The 19,305-nt window shown below is 45.7% G+C and overlaps 1 protein-coding gene across 1 annotated transcript in view; it reads right to left on the bottom strand.

The window, feature by feature from the left end:
* The window catches only part of atrip (ATR interacting protein), a 117,339-nt gene that overhangs the window by 60,019 nt on the left and 38,015 nt on the right, over positions 1 to 19,305 (bottom strand). Inside the window, exons 4-5 of the mRNA XM_083661634.1 lie at positions 15,589 to 15,759; positions 12,152 to 12,267 (exon numbers count right to left, since the gene is read on the bottom strand). Of these exons, the coding sequence (XP_083517760.1) occupies positions 12,152 to 12,267; positions 15,589 to 15,759 (287 nt within the window). The remainder of the gene's footprint in view (positions 1 to 12,151; positions 12,268 to 15,588; positions 15,760 to 19,305) is intronic.

The raw sequence follows: 19,305 nt of genomic DNA, 5'->3' as shown, positions 1-19,305 counted from the left end.
CAGTCACACAGCTGTGTCACATGTCAGGCAGCAGCCACACCAGCCATTGAGTCGGCAATATACGATCCGATCGCCAATCGGCACAACCCTATAACGTAACCTCAATGAAAGACGAGATCCTTTCAGAGCTTCGTGGCACAATCTCCAAACTAGAATGACCGCACCAGAGATGTATGCCTCCGCCATTAGTTCATCCTTTTAGGAAGCCTGTTGCAACACCTTGGCCGGGGACTACGGGTGGAAACTAGCCTTTTGGCTAAACCTGGTGTTATGCTCTGTCCCCTTTTTCAATAAACTGAACTGAACTGAACGGAATCCTTGAGTCCAAGTTTGAGGCAAATTAGATGAAATTCCGTCAAGGCATTCCTGAGATCTCACGTTAACGAGCATGAAACAAGCAGTTGTGATGTCACAGTAACCTTGAACTTTGACCATCAAAATCGAATCAGTTCATTCTTGAGTCCAAGTGACCTTTGAGGCAAATTCGAAGAAATTCCATCAAGACATTCCTGAGATATCGCATTCCCAAGCTTGAAAATGGCATTCGAGAGGCCACAGTGACCTTGACCTTTGATAACCAAAATGGAATCAGTTCATCCTTGCGTCCAAGTCGATGTTTGAGCCAAATCAGAAGAAATTCCATCAAGCCGTTCTCGAGATATCGCGTTAACAAACTTGGGAATGGCGTCCGTGAGGTCACAGTGACCTTGAACTTTGACCACCAAAATTTAATCAGTTCATCCTTGAGGCTAAGTTAATGTTTGAGGCAAATTTGATTAAATTCCGTCAAGGCATTCCTCAGATATCGCGTTAACGAACATCGGACGGACGGACGTACGTACGTACGGACAACCCGGATCCATAATGCATATCCATAATCCGGCCTGGCTATCGCCGGCGGAGGCATAACTACAAGCTAGTCTCCTCTCACGAAGGAAAGACAAAATACCACGATGCTGCACTGATGGAGATGGACACGAGAGTCACCGCACCTGAAAAGGCTAACAGAGCTACAAGCTGACAATGCTTAACTACTCGCCCGCCCAGATGATCAGGAAAACCGGTCACGGAGACATATTATCAGAGTGGTTGGACTTCAGGAGAAAATCAAGGGCAATCAGCCGACTGCCTTTATTGAATCACTCCTGGTTGAGGTGTTTGGAAACCCTGAAGTGCTCACCACACCGTGCTCACCACACCGTGCTCACCACACCGTGCTCACCACACTGTGCTCACCACACCGTGCTCACCACACCGTGCTCACCACACTGTGCTCACCACACTGTGCTCACCACACTGTGCTCACCACACCGTGCTCACCACACCGTGCTCACCACACTGTGCTCACCACACCATGCTCACCACACTGTGCTCACCACACTGTGCTCACCACACCGTGCTCACCACACCGTGCTCACCACACTGTGCTCACCACACTGTGCTCACCACACCATGCTCACCACACTGTGCTCACCACACTGTGCTCACCACACTGTGCTCACCACACCATGCTCACCACACCATGCTCACCACACTGTGCTCACCACACTGTGCTCACCACACTGTGCTCACCACACTGTGCTCACCACACTGTGCTCACCACACCATGCTCACCACACCGTGCTCACGACACCATGCTCACCACACCGTGCTCACCACACCGTGCTCACCACACCATGCTCACCACACCGTGCTCACCACACTGTGCTCACCACACTGTGCTCACCACACCATGCTCACCACACCGTGCTCACCACACCGTGCTCACCACACCATGCTCACCACACCGTGCTCACCACACCGTGCTCACCACACCGTGCTCACGACACCATGCTCACCACACCGTGCTCACCACACCGTGCTCACCACACCATGCTCACCACACCGTGCTCACCACACCGTGCTCACCACACCATGCTCACCACACCGTGCTCACCACACCGTGCTCACCACACCATGCTCACCACACCATGCTCACCACACCATGCTCACCACACCGTGCTCACCACACCGTGCTCACCACACCATGCTCACCACACCATGCTCACCACACCATGCTCACCACACCGTGCTCACGACACCGTGCTCACCACACCATGCTCACCACACCGTGCTCACCACACCGTGCTCACCACACCATGCTCACCACACCATGCTCACCACACCGTGCTCACCACACTGTGCTCACCACACCGTGCTCACCACACCATGCTCACCACACCATGCTCACCACACCATGCTCATCGCACTTTGCGACCATCACAACCAAACAGGCCACCGCGAAGCCGCGAGCCATGACTGTGCGGGCCGGCAAGCTGACGTACCAAGGGCAAAGGATAAGCTTCTATCAGGACCTCAGTGCGGAGCTGGTGTGGAAACGAGCAGCCTTTCTGTAGGGATGAGTACTGAACTCTGTACTTTTACCGGTACCGACCGAATGACGTCAGTACTACAGACTTATCAGTTCACATAAAAACAAACGGTACCAAATTTCAGTACTTGAAAGCAACTAGAAAGAGAGCGAGCGAAATAGAAATTCCCAATGGAGGGTTAGGGGCAACACGCGAGAGCATGTTACGTCAGTATGTCACTCTCTGCATGAAAGCAAACATCAACATGGCCAGTCAAAAGCGGTCCAAAGTGTGGCTACACTTTACCAAGATAGACTCAGACAATGCTCGCTGCAACATTTGTGACGCCAAGTGCAAAGCTGGCCAGGGAAACACCTCAAACTTGAGGAAGCATCTGGTCAAACACAAGACATATTTAAATGCTGAAGACTGTAAAGTGTTCGATAGCCTGAAGGTGAACGCAGCAGCCACCGGAGCTAGTAGCAGGACCTCCTCAGCTGTAGCTGAAGTATTGGAGGATGATGATGATGATGACTGAACTTCGAGTGAGACGTCCTCTTCTACAACATCAGGTAATGTTATTTAATTAGCTAACGTTAGCTGGATAAGTTGTTACAGGCAGAGAGGAAAAGCTTCTGACACACATGTTCCGCTTTGTTTACATAACCGGCATTGTTTCAAGTATGCATACCGTGCTTTCCAGGATAAGAGCAAAGACATGTCCAACCGTTTTAAAGAACGTGGTTACCCTGATAAGACTCTTAACACAGCACTGTCTAAGGCCAGCACTTTGGAACGTGATGCACTCTTATCCAAAAAAGTGCAGAAAAAGAGCCTTGACAGGGTTGTTTTTTCTACCCCTTATAGTACTAAGGCGCAGGCTATATGCACTATTATAAAAAAGAACTGGAGCCTGATTCAATGTGATGAGACCCTCAGATCTGTTTTTCCTTAACCTCCCCTTTTCTCTTTTCGAAGGGCCCCCACTTTAGGAGATAGGTTGGTGCGCAGCCATCTGCCTGCCAAGGAGTATGCATCTTGGCTGCCCAAAAAGCCGGTAGGCACCTTCAAATGTGGCCATTGTAAACAGTGCGACGTCCTAGCCCGCTCTAAAGATTTCACCCATCCAGTTACAAAAAGGACGTACACCACCAACTGTTTTATCAACTGCAAAACGACGCATGTGGTATATATATTTTCATGCTCAAAGTGTGACGCCTTCTATGTAGGGAGGACAAAGCGACGGCTACAGGATCGTTTGGCTGAACATAGATACGCTATTAAGATTAACAATAGTGACTATGCTATGGCTAAACATATCAAAGATGCTCACCAAGCTGTTTGCTCTTTTACAGCAATAGGTATTGACTGTGTCCCCTTGACCTCCAGAAGAGGAAACATACAGAGAGCCCTCAATCAGAAGGAAAGCCGCTGGATATATAGACTCCAGGCCACTGTTTTTCCTGGTTTGAATGATTCGCTAGATATGGCAGCATTTTTATAGTACTATTTGCTACCTATGACATTTTTTCTTTTCTCTCTTGCTATTCTCATATGTATATGTATTTTGATATATTAATGATTTCATTTTTATTTTATCCACACTAGACTTTGGCCGGTCCCTGCCTGCTACTTGCCATCTGTGATGACTATGATGTGATATTCTGTTTGCTAATATATTGATTTTATTTCAGTTAATGATTACTCTTACCGACCACTAGGGGGCCATGTGTAGGCCTGACAACCCTTGGAGGTATTGTTACACACCCTTGGGTGCCACACCCTGAGTGCACCAGCTGATTATCATCACTGTATGACAAACAAAAGACCTAGCTCATTCATTGTTTCTGTAAATCACCTTGAGAAAGGCCAGTTTGGCCGAAACATGTCGGTGGAAGCCATATTTTATTAAAGGCTTTTTAAAATATTCTTGAAGAGTTGCCTTGGACTTCCTTTGTTCTTTCTACTGAATCTTCAACCCTATGGATCCAATGAGCACCTTCTGAGAAAGCCTACACTCGACAGAACGCCGTAGCCCTCTTTCCCCATTTTCTTCTCTACATTTCCAGCAACTGGGGTTTTGCTTTGGAAGAGGAGCTCCACCAGCCAGGTGTAAGGCGTCATCTTTTACACAGTGATATATTTTACATTTTTTAATCACTGCTACCTACGCACAGCCCTACTTTCCTTTTTTCACAATGGAAGGAAAAGGTTTTTCTTACTCCAATGCTGATGGAGAACGGATTATTTCCAGTTCCTCTTTAATGGATGAGATGACACCAGTTGGTACCTCCATGAACTCAGATCTTAAGAGCATGTTTAATGATTTGAAACATCTTAAGGAGAAGGACATAAAACTAGATCTGAACTCAATTACTTTATCTGATTATTGGAGGAAAGGCTACATCCCCGTGGTCTTAGAATTAAGAAATTCCCTACTTTTGCTACAGATAATGCTGATTTTAAAACAAAATGGGAATCTATCCTCAATAAATGCTCGTCTGATTTAATACTTTTACTGATTGAAGAAGCTACGAAAGATAGACTGAGCATCCAAAACGAAATTGAGGAGTTAGAAAAGAAAATAGCAGAATATAGCGGACCTGCAGAACTAGAGAAAACTGCATTGGACACAAGAATAACTGAACATGTGAATAAATTTGCCACGTCACTCAAACAAGAGAAAGTGCGAAAATTCAGACGTGATGAACATGATTACAAAGAGAACAATGTATACTCGTGGCACAAGCCTAGATTCCACCATCCTCAAGAAAACAAACGGAGACGTCCACGCACGGTCTCATTCAATTTCACGAGTGAGGAAGAGGATTCTGACACATCGCGCACCAACCCCTCTGAGGATTTTTTAGGGGAAGACCAGCCCAGGGGCAGAGGAAAACGGACCACCCAATCAGGCAACAGAGGAAGAGGACGAGGAGGAGTCGGAGGAAACCCAGGACCGTCTCACAGACCGTACACACGGAGCCAATACATTCAGTGATCAACCTGTCAGATGTCCAACTCTCCGAGACTCAGACTAAGGTACTTTCTAAGGGACTATCTTTTTCACCCACGAATTTCACCAATGATTTTGAACTGAAAACTGACCTCTTCCGCTTCTATAGGAACCTCCACATCAAAGCCTGGTATAAACAGACTTCACAGGTTACTACCAATCAAACGGGTGATGCTCAGAACCCTGGCTCTCGTACCCCCTTTAAACCTAAGTCCTATTTTTGTCCGATAGTACAAAATGCAACTTTAAGCACCTTTGAGAAAAAAGTAAGCCATGAAATAGAGACGATACTATCTCAGAATAATGATGGGGTTAGACAAAATCTCACTAAGAATGAACGTGATGCGCTCAGAGATCTGTCTAATAACAAAGATATTGTCATCAAAAGGGCGGACAAGGGAGGAGCTGTCGTTGTCTGGGGCATGGAACAGTACATCACGGAGGCTACTCGACAGCTCCAGGACAGAACCTTCTACCTGCCCCTAACGTACAATCCAACGCTGTCCCTGACTGATGACCTGAAAGACATTCTTTCTAGAGCCAAAAGTGATAATCTGATTTCGGACCAGGAATTCAATTTTTTGTTCAATTCTAACCCACGCATGGCATCTTTCTACCTATTGCCTAAGGTACATAAGGACTTGTCTCACCCACCAGGAAGACCTGTAATATCAGGCAATAAAACACTCACTGAGCCTATTTCCAAATATGTTGATTTTTTTATTAAGCCGCTACTTCCCTCCCTCCCTGCGTATGTACAGGACACGACTGAAGTGCTTAATAAAATCAAAGAACACAGAAACATTGGACGTGACTCTTTTCTAGCCACCATGGATGTGGAAGCGCTATATACGAACATTGACCATGACCAGGGCCTGGCGGCTCTCAGACACTTCTTGGACACTCGCCCCCAACCTCACGACCCCCCTACAGGTTTCCTGATCAACCTTACTGAATGGACTTTACATAATAATGTATTTTTGTTTCAGGATAAGATCTACCAACAGGTCAAGGGATGCGCCATGGGCGCTTGTTTTAGTCCCTCCTATGCGGGCCTGTTTATGGGTAAATGGGAGGAAGATCATGTATTCAACATTTCTAATCCTTTCAGAGACAAGATTGCCTGGTGGGGTCGCTATATCGATGATGTGATCCTGTGGTGGAACGGGACAGAGGATGAATTGAGGTCTTTTCATGCTTACCTGAATAATGTGAATGTTAATGTCAGACTCTTTAGATTTCAGCAAGGATAAGATCCAGTTCTTGGACTTGGAAATCCTTAAAAGTGACAATGGAGATCTACACACTTCCATTTACAGGAAGAAGACCCATAAGAATACCCTACTCCATGCTGAGAGTTTCCATTCCCCCTCATTGATTAACAACATTCCATATGGTCAATTTCAAAGATTGCGTAGGATTTGTGATAGTGAATCTGATTTCCAGGATAAGAGCAAAGACATGTACAACCGTTTTAAAGAACGTGGTTACCCTGATAAGACTCTTAACACAGCACTGTCTAAGGCCAGCACTTTGGAACGTGATGCACTCTTATCCAAAAAAGTGCAGAAAAAGAGCCTTGACAGGGTTGTTTTTTCTACCCCTTATAGTACTAAGGCGCAGGCTATATGCACTATTATAAAAAAGAACTGGAGCCTGATTCAATGTGATGAGACCCTCAGATCTGTTTTTCCTGAACCTCCCCTTTTCTCTTTTCGAAGGGCCCCCACTTTAGAAGATAGGTTGGTGCGCAGCCATCTGCCTGCCAAGGAGTATGCATCTTGGCTGCCCAAAAAGCCGGTAGGCACCTTCAAATGTGGCCATTGTAAACAGTGCGACGTCCTAGCCCGCTCTAAAGATTTCACCCATCCAGTTACAAAAAGGACGTACACCACCAACTGTTTTATTAACTGCAAAACGACGCATGTGGTATATATACTTTCATGCTCAAAGTGTGACGCCTTCTATGTAGGGAGGACAAAGCGACGGCTACAGGATCGTTTGGCTGAACATAGATACGCTATTAAGATTAACAATAGTGACTATGCTATGGCTAAACATATCAAAGATGCTCACCAAGCTGTTTGCTCTTTTACAGCAATAGGTATTGACTGTGTCCCCTTGACCTCCAGAAGAGGAGACATACAGAGAGCCCTCAATCAGAAGGAAAGCCGCTGGATATATAGACTCCAGGCCACTGTTTTTCCTGGTTTGAATGATTCGCTAGATATGGCAACATTTTTATAGTACTATTTGCTACCTATGACATTTTTTCTTTTCTCTCTTGCTATTCTCATATGTATATGTATTTTGATATATTAATGATTTCATTTTTATTTTATCCACACTAGACTTTGGCCGGTCCCTGCCTGCTACTTGCCATCTGTGATGACTATGATGTGATATTCTGTTTGCTAATATATTGATTTTATTTCAGTTAATGATTACTCTTACCGACCACTAGGGGGCCATGTGTAGGCCTGACAACCCTTGGAGGTATTGTTACACACCCTTGGGTGCCACACCCTGAGTGCACCAGCTGATTATCATCACTGTATGACAAACAAAAGACCTAGCTCATTCATTGTTTCTGTAAATCACCTTGAGAAAGGCCAGTTTGGCCGAAACATGTCGGTGGAAGCCATATTTTATTAAAGGCTTTTTAAAATATTCTTGAAGAGTTGCCTTGGACTTCCTTTGTTCTTTATGCATACCGTGCATTGTGTGATGCTATGGACTGCACAAAACATTCAAAACTCACCTGCGGGGTCAAGGTGATTGATTGAGGACAATACGAGTTGAACAGATACTGTAGTAGGCTAAAGTTAGCCTCCACTACAACCATACACACTGGCTGTTTTCAACATGGATACCGTGAAAGTGGAGAGGTTGGACATTGTAAAAAGTGGATTTACGTTACTGCAACAGCTATCATAAAGGCAGTATTGATTATACCGGACATATTGGAAATAGCTGCAGGGCTCGACGTTAACTTTTAAAAGTGGTTGCCGGAGGGGCAACCTGGCAAGAGCTTTTGGTTGCCCGAATAAAAATACGGTTGCCCAATTTTAGTCGCCTTATATTTTGAGTAATTAAGATACTATGCAGTCATAAGCCGGCTTAATAATGACGATGTGACAGAAAAGTAAGTATAATAGTCTATAGTATATAGTATAATAGGCCTATTCAGTGTGCGCACCGGGTGTAGTAGTAATAATAATGATAATAATAATAATAATAAATTTGTGTAATTTCGTTTTCTAAACAAATCTTATTTTTTGTTTTTATAATGCATTTGCACTGAAAGGATTTGTTTAACTAATATTTGTGAACTTTCATTTTCATATATTTTTTAACAGTTATTGTTCATATTGTGCTTAATTTATTAATTAAAAGCGTTATTGATAATGAAGTAGCCTATGCCTCCTCATGTTCATTCAGGGATACTATGATGACAGTGGTTTGGGGCCCCCACTCTGATGTTGCATAGGGCCCCAAAAGGCCCAGAAGCGGCCCTGCAATCCCTCTCTCTCTCACCCCGTATGACAGGCTGACAGGCCAGGGATGCAAATCATTCCTCAGCACATATACGCGGTGGTAAAACGTTTTTGAAGGATGTCCTGGTCGAGGTGTATGTTGTAGGCTTGTTGTAGGCTACATGCTTTGCAGTATTGCGTTATGCTGGAATTATGCTTGAAGTTTGGACTGTCGCACGGAAATGAGAGACACTGAATCTTGACGAGGAAACGTGTGGAGCTTTTATACACTGTGTGGGTTTCTGCTCGCGGAAGTGAGCGGGAGTCTTGAAAACTCCACTTTGTCCGCCCAGCCGCGTCCACGTAGTTACACAATTCGGGGTGTGCACGGCCAGGTGAAAACCTGGCCGTGCGGACACTCGCGGCCCTCGCCGATGCGGAAAGCAAATGAGACCTAAGCGCTTGTTGTAGGCTACATGCTTTGCAGTATAGCATTAGTTTTCCGCCCCGTTCAAAGACGCATGGGTATTTCACCTCGATGACAATTTCCTCGTCCTTTGTTTCTGTGCGGGGCTGCGGGCGGACGCGGTTCTTCTTGCGTCTTGCAGCCGCTGTGATTGTGTGCGAGCAGCCCCACCTGTCCGAGTCAGTACTCGTTAAACATACCGCACGTGCAGCATGCATCAGGTAGGTTCCGACTGGTAATTAGTAGGGGTGGGGGAAAAAATCGATACACCATAGTATCGCAATATTTTGCCTGACGATATTGTATCGATATTTGGACGCCAAGTATCGATATTGCACAAAAAAAAATTATAATAATTGCAGGCCATGCCATGCCACCGGGCTGCTATAAACTTTCGTTCCAAGGCCAGCAGTAAACAAACGGTAGCAAATTTTCATTTTGTTTTAACAGTAACAGTTTTGTCATAACAGTAATTTACAAATTCCCCAGTTACTGAATGGGCTGCACAAGATGTTTTGTGCAAGTGAAGTGAAGTTGCATTGTTCAAAAACTACCTAAGTACAGTAGTCCACACACACATCCAGTTAAGATGGACTGTTAAGTAGACTGTAACAAACAGTTCAGTTTGTCAGGTGCATGCAACTATGACATGACTTTATGAAAGTTGTTGGTCTGTCTACTTGACAATGTTTGGTTAAAATGGTTGAAGTCAGATGTACAGCCTGGAAAATTGTTCTTATATAAACCAGATGTTGACAAAGTTTTCCTTTGGGGACATCATTTGCAGTTAAAAAAGTAAGAAATCGCAATATATCGAAATATCGCAATATTCAATATATCGCAATATTCAATATATCGCAATATCGGTGATATCGCAATATCGCAATACTATCGTATCGTGACTCAAGTATCGTTTCAGTATCGTATCGTGGGCATCTGGTGATTCCCACCCCTAGTAATTAGTAACATCGTTCCGATTGTAACAGCAATAAAATGTCACATATATGTCACTCACAACAAGTATTAAAACATATTTATTTGGTGTATATTTTGCCGTTTGCTGCTGTACATATTTTTTGCGTGTTAAAACGTGGTTGCCCCTGGGGCAACCAAAGGCCAAGAAATGGTTGCCATTTTTTTTTTGGTTGCCCGGGGCAACCGGGCAACTGTTAATGTCGAGGCCTGAGCTGGTAAGTCACTTTGCTTGCCGTACAACGCTGTCTGTAGTGTCTGATAGCAGAGCAGCTGCTAGCTGGTTAGTCAGCTAGGAGCTGCTAAAAGCTAATTACCGTACATCAGCTGAGTCTCAGCCAGAAAGACTGCTATTCGCCTCCCGTGTGAAACAGGGCCACTACAAAATGTTTGCACTGCAGATTAACGGTTATTATGCAGTTCCGGGTCGGGGCGCGGGGCTCATGTCTGCGGGGCGGGGTGGGTTGCGGTACTGATTGGTCATATGTGCGGATTGTAGGGGTGGGAATCACCAGATGCCCACGATACAATACTAAAACGATACTTGAGTCACGATACGATAGTATTGCGATATATTGAATATTGCGATATTTCGATATATTGTCACTCCTAACTCCTTTTCCTACCTTTTCCTTGACCTCACCGGAAGTAAAACATGCAGTGTTTTTTTGTTTTGTTTTTGCCCCACACGTAGGCTATACATTATTAAGCTTCTCTGGACTCAATACGCCACTGCAGGCGCGGACTGCACCATCGGGCACTTCGGGCAGATGCCCGGTGGCCTGGCACGGCATGGCCTGCAAAAAAATTTAATTTTTTTAAATAATAATAATAATATCGATACTTGCCGTCCAAATATCGATACAATATCATCAGACAAAATATCGCGATACTATGGTGTATCGATTCCCCCCCCCTCACCCCTAGCAGATTGTGGGGGCGGGGGTGGTATTGCAAGTCGGGGGGCCGGGTGGGGCCAGGTCTTGCAAAAAACCGTGCAGGACTCTGGTCAGAGGTCACACACCTGTGTGTGGTCAGGGGTCAGAGGTCACCCACCTGTGTGGTCAGGGTCAGAGGTCACCCACCTGTGTGGTCAGGGGTCAGAGGTCACCCACCTGTGTGTGGTCAGGGTCAGAGGTCACCCACCTGTGTGTGGTCAGGGTCAGAGGTCACCCACCTGTGTGGTCAGGGGTCACCCACCTGTGTGGTCAGGGGTCAGAGGTCACCCACCTGTGTGTGGTCAGGGTCAGAGGTCACCCACCTGTGTGTGGTCAGGGGTCAGAGGTCACCCACCTGTGTGTGGTCAGGGTCAGAGGTCACCCACCTGTGTGGTCAGGGGTCAGAGGTCACCCACCTGTGTGTGGTCAGGGGTCAGAGGTCACCCACCTGTGTGGTCAGGGTCAGAGGTCACCCACCTGTGTGGTCAGGGGTCACCCACCTGTGTGGTCAGGGGTCAGAGGTCACCCACCTGTGTGGTCAGGGGTCACCCACCTGTGTGGTCAGGGGTCAGAGGTCACCCACCTGTGTGTGGTCAGGGGTCAGAGGTCACCCACCTGTGTGGTCAGGGTCAGAGGTCACCCACCTGTGTGGTCAGGGGTCACCCACCTGTGTGGTCAGGGGTCAGAGGTCACCCACCTGTGTGTGGTCAGGGTCAGAGGTCACCCACCTGTGTGGTCAGGGTCAGAGGTCACCCACCTGTGTGTGGTCAGGGGTCAGAGGTCACCCACCTGTGTGGTCAGGGTCAGAGGTCACCCACCTGTGTGGTCAGGGGTCACCCACCTGTGTGGTCAGGGGTCAGAGGTCACCCACCTGTGTGTGGTCAGGGTCAGAGGTCACCCACCTGTGTGGTCAGGGGTCAGAGGTCACCCACCTGTGTGTGGTCAGGGGTGAGGCGGTCCTGCTGCCTCTGTCTGAGCTGAGCAGCTTTGTCTTCATCTCCTGAATTTCTGCTTCCTTAAAGTGAAGCTCTGACTGAAGACATCGCACCTGACCCCAAACACACACACACACCCACACCCACACCCACACACACACACACACACACACACACACACACACACACACACACACACACACACACACACACACACAATTTTTTTGCAAGTCCAAGTAAAGTCACAAGTCTTTGAGATAGAGTCCAAGGCCTAATCCCATTTCTTATTTTTACCCCTACCCCTCGCTTTTGAGTGCCCCTCACTTTGCCCCTTGCCCTTCAAAATGGAGCCACAAGGGGTAGGGGTTGAAATCAAATTGGCCAAACTGGGATAATAAAGCTGGTTCAAATTAGGGATGCAGGTCACGATATGGATTTTTACAGCCGATACCCTAACCGATAAATATATGCTTCTCCTGGCCGATAACCGATATGATAAACCGGAAAAGAATTCACATTTTCGTATTTAAAAAACAAGTTCTTAACCTGTATTTTATATGAACTTTGCCAAATCTCTCTCAATCTCCCTTGCCAATTTCTTTGTGATATATAATGGCATCTGCGGAGGATAAAGCACATTCATTTTTAACAAACGTATTCTACCTATCCATGAAACTGGAAGATCCTGCCATCTAGTAAGATCCCTTCTTATGTTTTTAAGTACATTATAAAAGTTCAATTTCAAAAGATTTTTAATACTGGGGGTTATGGAGATTCCTAAGTGAATCCCGAGGTAGACCAGGGAAATGGGAAACCTGGTACATTTGGTATGTGATCCTGGCCAAGTGGCATAGCTACTGACTTGTCATAATTGATTTTGTATCCTGATAACTGTCCGAAGATTTGTATAACTGACATTAGAGACATTATAGCTGGGATAGATTCCTGTGGGTTGGCTACAAATAACAGCACGTCGTCTGCATATAAGGCAATCTTGTACGTGGTAGGACCCATTCGGATTCCTGTGACGTTGTTATGACTCATCGGCACGATGAGTCATAACAACGATAAACGATCACGATCAACAATCACAATGACTACATTGATAAAAAGTTATGCGACCGATCTGCCAAACTATCCAAACCAAGTCAACAAACATTTCGGACATGGGAGACACGCCATAGTTGTCACTTTCTGTCCATCGTACAATCGGGTAAAGAAACACACCAAGCCCGCATCTTAACTACAACGAAGTGACACTTTGATTATCACCATCTGCCTCCTACTATCTAGAGATATCCACCAGTGTCCCGGCCCGCGTTACATAGATACAAACACAACACTGCGGACGCGGTCTCAACCAGGAGCAACACACCTTCTCACAGGTACGCACTTTATTTTGTGACATGCCAAGCCTCAATTGAACAACAAACTAACCTGGCTGATCGTGTCTGCTGTCTGAGGGTCGTGGAGGGTCCGGGAGCTGCCCGGGTCGTAGCAGCTGACCTGACGGGGGGATCTGTGAGCGTGGACGACAATCTTCCACGGGCCAGACCAGGTGTGTCAGTGGAGCTGGCAGCGACGGAGTGGCTGGAGGCCGGCGCGCTGCCCAAGAACGCCGCGAGGATACCGATACATCGTAATCGTCCAGATATATTAAACAACAAAGGTGACAATCCACAACACGACTACAAAACACTCTGACCATATATTCGGGAATTGGATAATCCAACAAAGATGTAGCCGGAGGGCATACGATCAAACAAATCAAACAGAAAACTGATCATAAGTCGAGCAATCATTAAAAACCGGAAAAGGAACGTCTTCCAAACTGTCAATCACCCCAGAATAATATGGGATCCCAAAGGAAAACCAACGGGTCTACTTGGTGGGCATCTGAACATACGAAGCCTTAAATCAAAAAGTGACCAAATTCAACATATTTTAATCGACTCAAATCTAGATTTTCTCTGTTTATCCATCTATCTGTTTATTACTTGACTTGGCTTCATGAAAACGCACCATCCGCACCCTTGAATATACCTACAAATATACCTACAAACATTTTTACCTCTTTTTGTTCCTTTAGGGAGTCTATTGTAACAGCTGGCCAGGGACTACAGATGTAAACTAGCCTTCTGGCTAATTCTGGCATGCATATATACAGCAATGTTTATTAATATGCATTGTCCCTGTCAAATAAACCAATAAATAAAATGAGGTGCTTTGAGTGAGGAGGGCTCAGCAAAACAGCGAAAAAGGTATGTTAATTTGGGGGCGCCTCAAAGTTATGAATCTTGGATCGAACATGATTTGTGATTTGCAGGTATCTGAACCAGTGCGTGCCGGGCAACTCAAACCTCCTCTTTAGTTGATCAAAGGATGCAAAATGACCATCTATGTATAGGTCTTTGATGGAAAGCAGTCCCTTCTCACTCCAGGCATGCAAGGCTTTTCCTGACCATGAAAGTGAAAGTTGGCGTGTGGACAGAAACATCTGGTAGACTCAACACTTCTAACTTGGTCTATAATTCTGACAGTGTTTCTCACAACAAAAAACTTAAATTGTGTAAAGTCCCAGGTTTCTCTAGCTTAGAAAACAACCGGGCTGGCAGAAAACAGATGGCAATAGAGCTGGCCTCCATTTTCAGCCACAGGGGGGCCCTGAGGGTTAAATTATCAGGAGTCCCTTGCTTATAGCCTATGCTTTGGTTAACTTATTTCTGATAGTAGAACTTCAATCTGGAGGTGGTTTCCCCTGTAATTTTTTTTCTGAGCTGCGCTTCGATCAGTCTTCCCGCAGGTTACCCTTTTAAACAGACGTTAATTCGGGGCTGATACTACTGTAGGTCCACTGGCACTGGCGGAAAGAAAGGCGTAACAAAATGTCACGCCATTCCATCCTTGACTTTTAAACAGGAGGTGAGGCGTAATGATGCCACAACTATCGCGACTTTCACAGGCTGTGAAAAAGGGGCTACTGATTTGGGTGCTCTAACCTAGTTTGTTAGTGTATTATTCAAGCTTTCTAGTCAAGTACAGTAGTTTGTATTCATCCAAAAACATCCGCCTATTTATTTATTTTTTGCTCCTGACACCTGCAGTACATGAGTGGGCCCACCAGTGGGCCGTGGCCCACAGTTTGGGAATCACTGGACTAGAAGTTAGCCCAAGGAGAGAATGTAGTGCATATACAGTACTTTGTCATAGCTTTCACTCTGTCCTGTTATCTCCCCATTGACATTATATATTATACTTGCGATGTTCTCGTCAAATGCGTCGAGTCACATTTTACATGCCAGCTGCGCCGGCAAGCTCACCAGCCGCGGCGCAACCCTCGGGGCATACGGTGAGGGCTTTGACGCTCTACCATGTTTTCCGTTTGAGCTGATGGACGACCTGTCTGTCTGTGTGTGTGTGGGTGGGTGTCTTACCTTCTTGCTGAGCTCCTTCTCCTTGTCGCTCTGCTCCCTCTGCCTGTCTGTCTGGATCAGGAGGCGTGCCTGTCTGTCTGCCTCTCTCTCCTGCTGTGCCGCCCTCAGGGAGCCACGGAGAACAGAGATCTCCCCGCTCTTCAGGATGATCTGCTCCTCCACCTGCTGCAACTACGCACGCACGCACGCACACGCACACACACACACACACACACACACACACACACACACACAGCAAGCTGTTTGGTGGAGGTTTGTGTGAGTGGACAGATGTCAGAGCAGATGACAGATGTAAGAGCGGGCAGTATTATTCAAGTAACGTTTCTACTGTTAGGGGAGTCGAATAGTCCAGTAATAATGTGGGTCAAACTCTTACTAATTGCAACAAAACCAAACTCAATGGATTTTGTGTCCTCAATATGTTCTAAATGAGAGAGAACAACCGCACCGCAGATATATGCCTCCGCCAACAAGTGAGCAGTCGACATCCATGTCTGTCCAGTAGTGATGCGCGGGTCACCCAGAACCCGCCGGGTCCCGCGGGCTGGGCCGCCCCGCAGGCGGGCTGGGTTGGCAAATTATGAAAATATCGCGGGTGCGGACAAGGCAGGCTCAGAACGTGACAAAGCAACATTATGAAATAATTTAGAGCAGTGAAACATGCAGAGTAATTAACCGTGAACTCTCTCTCACACACACGTAGGTCTACACACAATCAGACAGACTCTTGCTGCACTCTCTATACTATAGCCTACATGGAGTAAAGAAACGCTCCAATGAGGTAGCCTATGTGCTCTCAAAACAAACATTTTGGAAGGATTATTCGCTGTAATTATTATTTGAAGTGTCCATCTAATGCCACCGCAGATTTTCTGTTGTGGACTCGACTGTGATTTGTCAACTTTACTGCAACGTGAGTAGGCTACGTGACCGGCTGCGAGCGCATCAGGTACAGTAATTAAAAAAGCCCTATCTGCAAGCCGTCTGCACACCTGCTGCACACTACTACGCTTAATTAATTGAAGAAAGACCGACATGAAAGCAGCCGCGCAACTCATCCAGAGCAGTACAACTGTTGTCGCGCACGGCAGCATGTGAGTGTCTGTGTGTGTGTGTGTGAGAGAGAGAGGGGGGGAGAGAGACAGAGTTATTAGCTACTTTGTACACCTTGGAAGCTCTGCTGTGCTCCTCCTGAGTCTGGAGACATATTACATTATGCTGTAATGTAATGTATAATGTAACTGCTGGGTTGGGCTGGGTTGGGAATTTTCAGATATTTTAACGGGCTGGGCGGGGCGGGCTGGCTCCAATGACGGGTTGGGTTGGGGCGGGCCTTAAAAAACCCTGACCCGCGCATCACTCCTGTCCAGACTCCGACGTTTGAGCCAAATTTAAGAAATTATGTCAAGGTGTTATATGGTGTTACTGAGGTTGAAAATGCTATTCATGAGGTCACAGTAACCTTGAACTTGAATTTGACCACCAAAATGTAATCAGTTCATCCTTGAGTCAAAGTGGACGTTTGAGGCAAATTAGATGAGATTCCGTCAAGGCATTCCTGAGTTATCGCGTTAACGAGCTTGAAAATGGCTTTCGTGAAAGTCAGTCACCTTAACCTTTGTCCTTTGACCACCAAAATCTAATTGGTTTGTCCTTGAGTCCAAGTCGACGTTTAAGCCAAATTGGAATAAATTCCATCCTGAGATATTGCGTTAAAGAGCTTGGAAATGGGGTTCCACACAGTAAGACACACTGTAACACAGTAAGACACATGACACACTGGGGCAGTGGTGGCCCAATGGTTAGAGAAGCGAGCTTGTGACCGGAATGTCGTCGGTTCAATCCCTGGGACCGGCAGGATAAATCTGGGTGGGTAAAGTGAAAAGGCAGCGCTTGCCCCTCCCTCATTACCACCACTGAGGTGCCCTTGAAAGGCCCCTAACCCCACCTGCTCCAGTGGAGCTGCTCAGTGGCCAGCAGATCAGACTGTGGTTGTACTGGTCAGCTTCCAGGTGTGAATATGTGTGTGAATGTGAACAGGGCACTCCTGAAAAAGAGAGCATTGCTCTCAGTGAGACTCCCCCTATATAAATAAAGATAAAGAAAGAGAAAAGCATAGCATGCATGCATATAAACTAAGAACATATCAAAGCTACAGTGTACAACCCTATGTTAAGTTTAACTTAAACAAAAGAAAAAGTCTCTGTGTGCACAGTTACGATCTGGAACTCTTCCTTTAGCACTAGAGACTGGGAAGTTTAATGCTACCCCTGCGGAGGACAGACTTTGGTTGCTATGGGAGTTAAGTGAAATTGAAAAAGAGATTCATTTTTTGTTCTACTGTACTGCATACAAAGATGCAAGGGATGTATTGTTAATCTTTCGTAAAATGTACTCCATTTATGTTGACTTTTTTTAGATGGATGACTATGAGAAACTTGAGCTGTGTTTCAAGAAAGGAACTTTCTTCGTAGCAGATTTGATCTAGCCTGGGAACAAAGACAGAACATTTTGTTTAGGGAGTGAAGTAATGATATGCAGGGTTTAAAATTTGGCGCGGGATTGCGAGAATCGCACATATTTTTGTCAATTCCCGCAGATTTGTAATTTATAATGCGGGAGAAGTCGCGCAATTGTTTGCGTCAGTGGTGTAGTGGAGGGTAGACGCATGATGGTTTTGAGTCTACCCACTTCCAATCTGGGAACCCATCGGTTAAAAAAAAGTCTGTCTCGAGAGATTAACCCACTTCTACCGGCAGATTGAGATTCCATAATCTCCCAGGACCTCAAGTGGGAGGCCAACATACCACCCACACTTTAAAAACGAGCTCGCAGTCAGCGATGGATTTACCGGCCAAATTCAGTTTAAAAATGTGGGATTTTAAGGTTGCGGTTTTTATTAGAAAAAATGACAGCATGAAACATAAATACGAAAAAAATTGCGCTGCTCTGTGAACCATTTCCACGCCGAATTTAATAGAAGGCCCGGATAACTTGAAATTAATTGCATATCCATGCCGTCTGTAGTGTAAGCGCATGCTGCCGAGACGTTGCAAATATCCCAGTTTTCTCGGTCTCCACTCGGTACCGCGGCCCGCAACTCGAAACTCGCTTTGGCTCGTAATCCAATGCAACGACTGTGTGGCTTGTGAACTAACTTACTGCTTGATAAAAAGTAAATAAAAATAAGGGGGAAATATAATATGCTGCTACTGTCATCAGTGTCGTGTAAATCTATATATTCCTGTCAGCTCATCACAGCAAAGTGGAATTTTGATGTCATCACTTCCTCGTACTGAACTGGATTCAGTGTTGAGAGACTCATTCAACATTGGACAATACAATGTCAATCTTACTGATCTATCCAATCAACAACCAATTAGGTTGAATAAATGAATTGTTTGGTATTGATTGGTGAGGGCGGGTTAGGCTCCAGCTAAATTTCATTGGTTGAAAAACACATAATTTCACTGTTCCTTGTGAAATGCATGTGTTTTCAACCAATAATATTTAGCATGAGATAAATTACCATGGGAATCAAACGTCCTAGGGGAGGATTTTTTTCTCCTCTACCCTCCGAGGGCATGACCAGGGCATGACAGACTGGCACAGACTCTGTCTGCATGCCGCTCCATCAGTGCCCTACAGAGGTCACTGTTGTTGATTGATGATTTTTATTAAGAAAAAACATTTGATTGATATTTTATTAAAAAATAT

The sequence above is a fragment of the Poromitra crassiceps genome (genome assembly GCF_964638095.1).
Source record: "Poromitra crassiceps genome assembly, chromosome: 27".
NCBI classification, from domain to species: domain Eukaryota; kingdom Metazoa; phylum Chordata; class Actinopteri; order Beryciformes; family Melamphaidae; genus Poromitra; species Poromitra crassiceps.
Note: the sequence above shows the minus strand (reverse complement) of the source record. Positions and strands in the feature narration are given on the sequence as shown.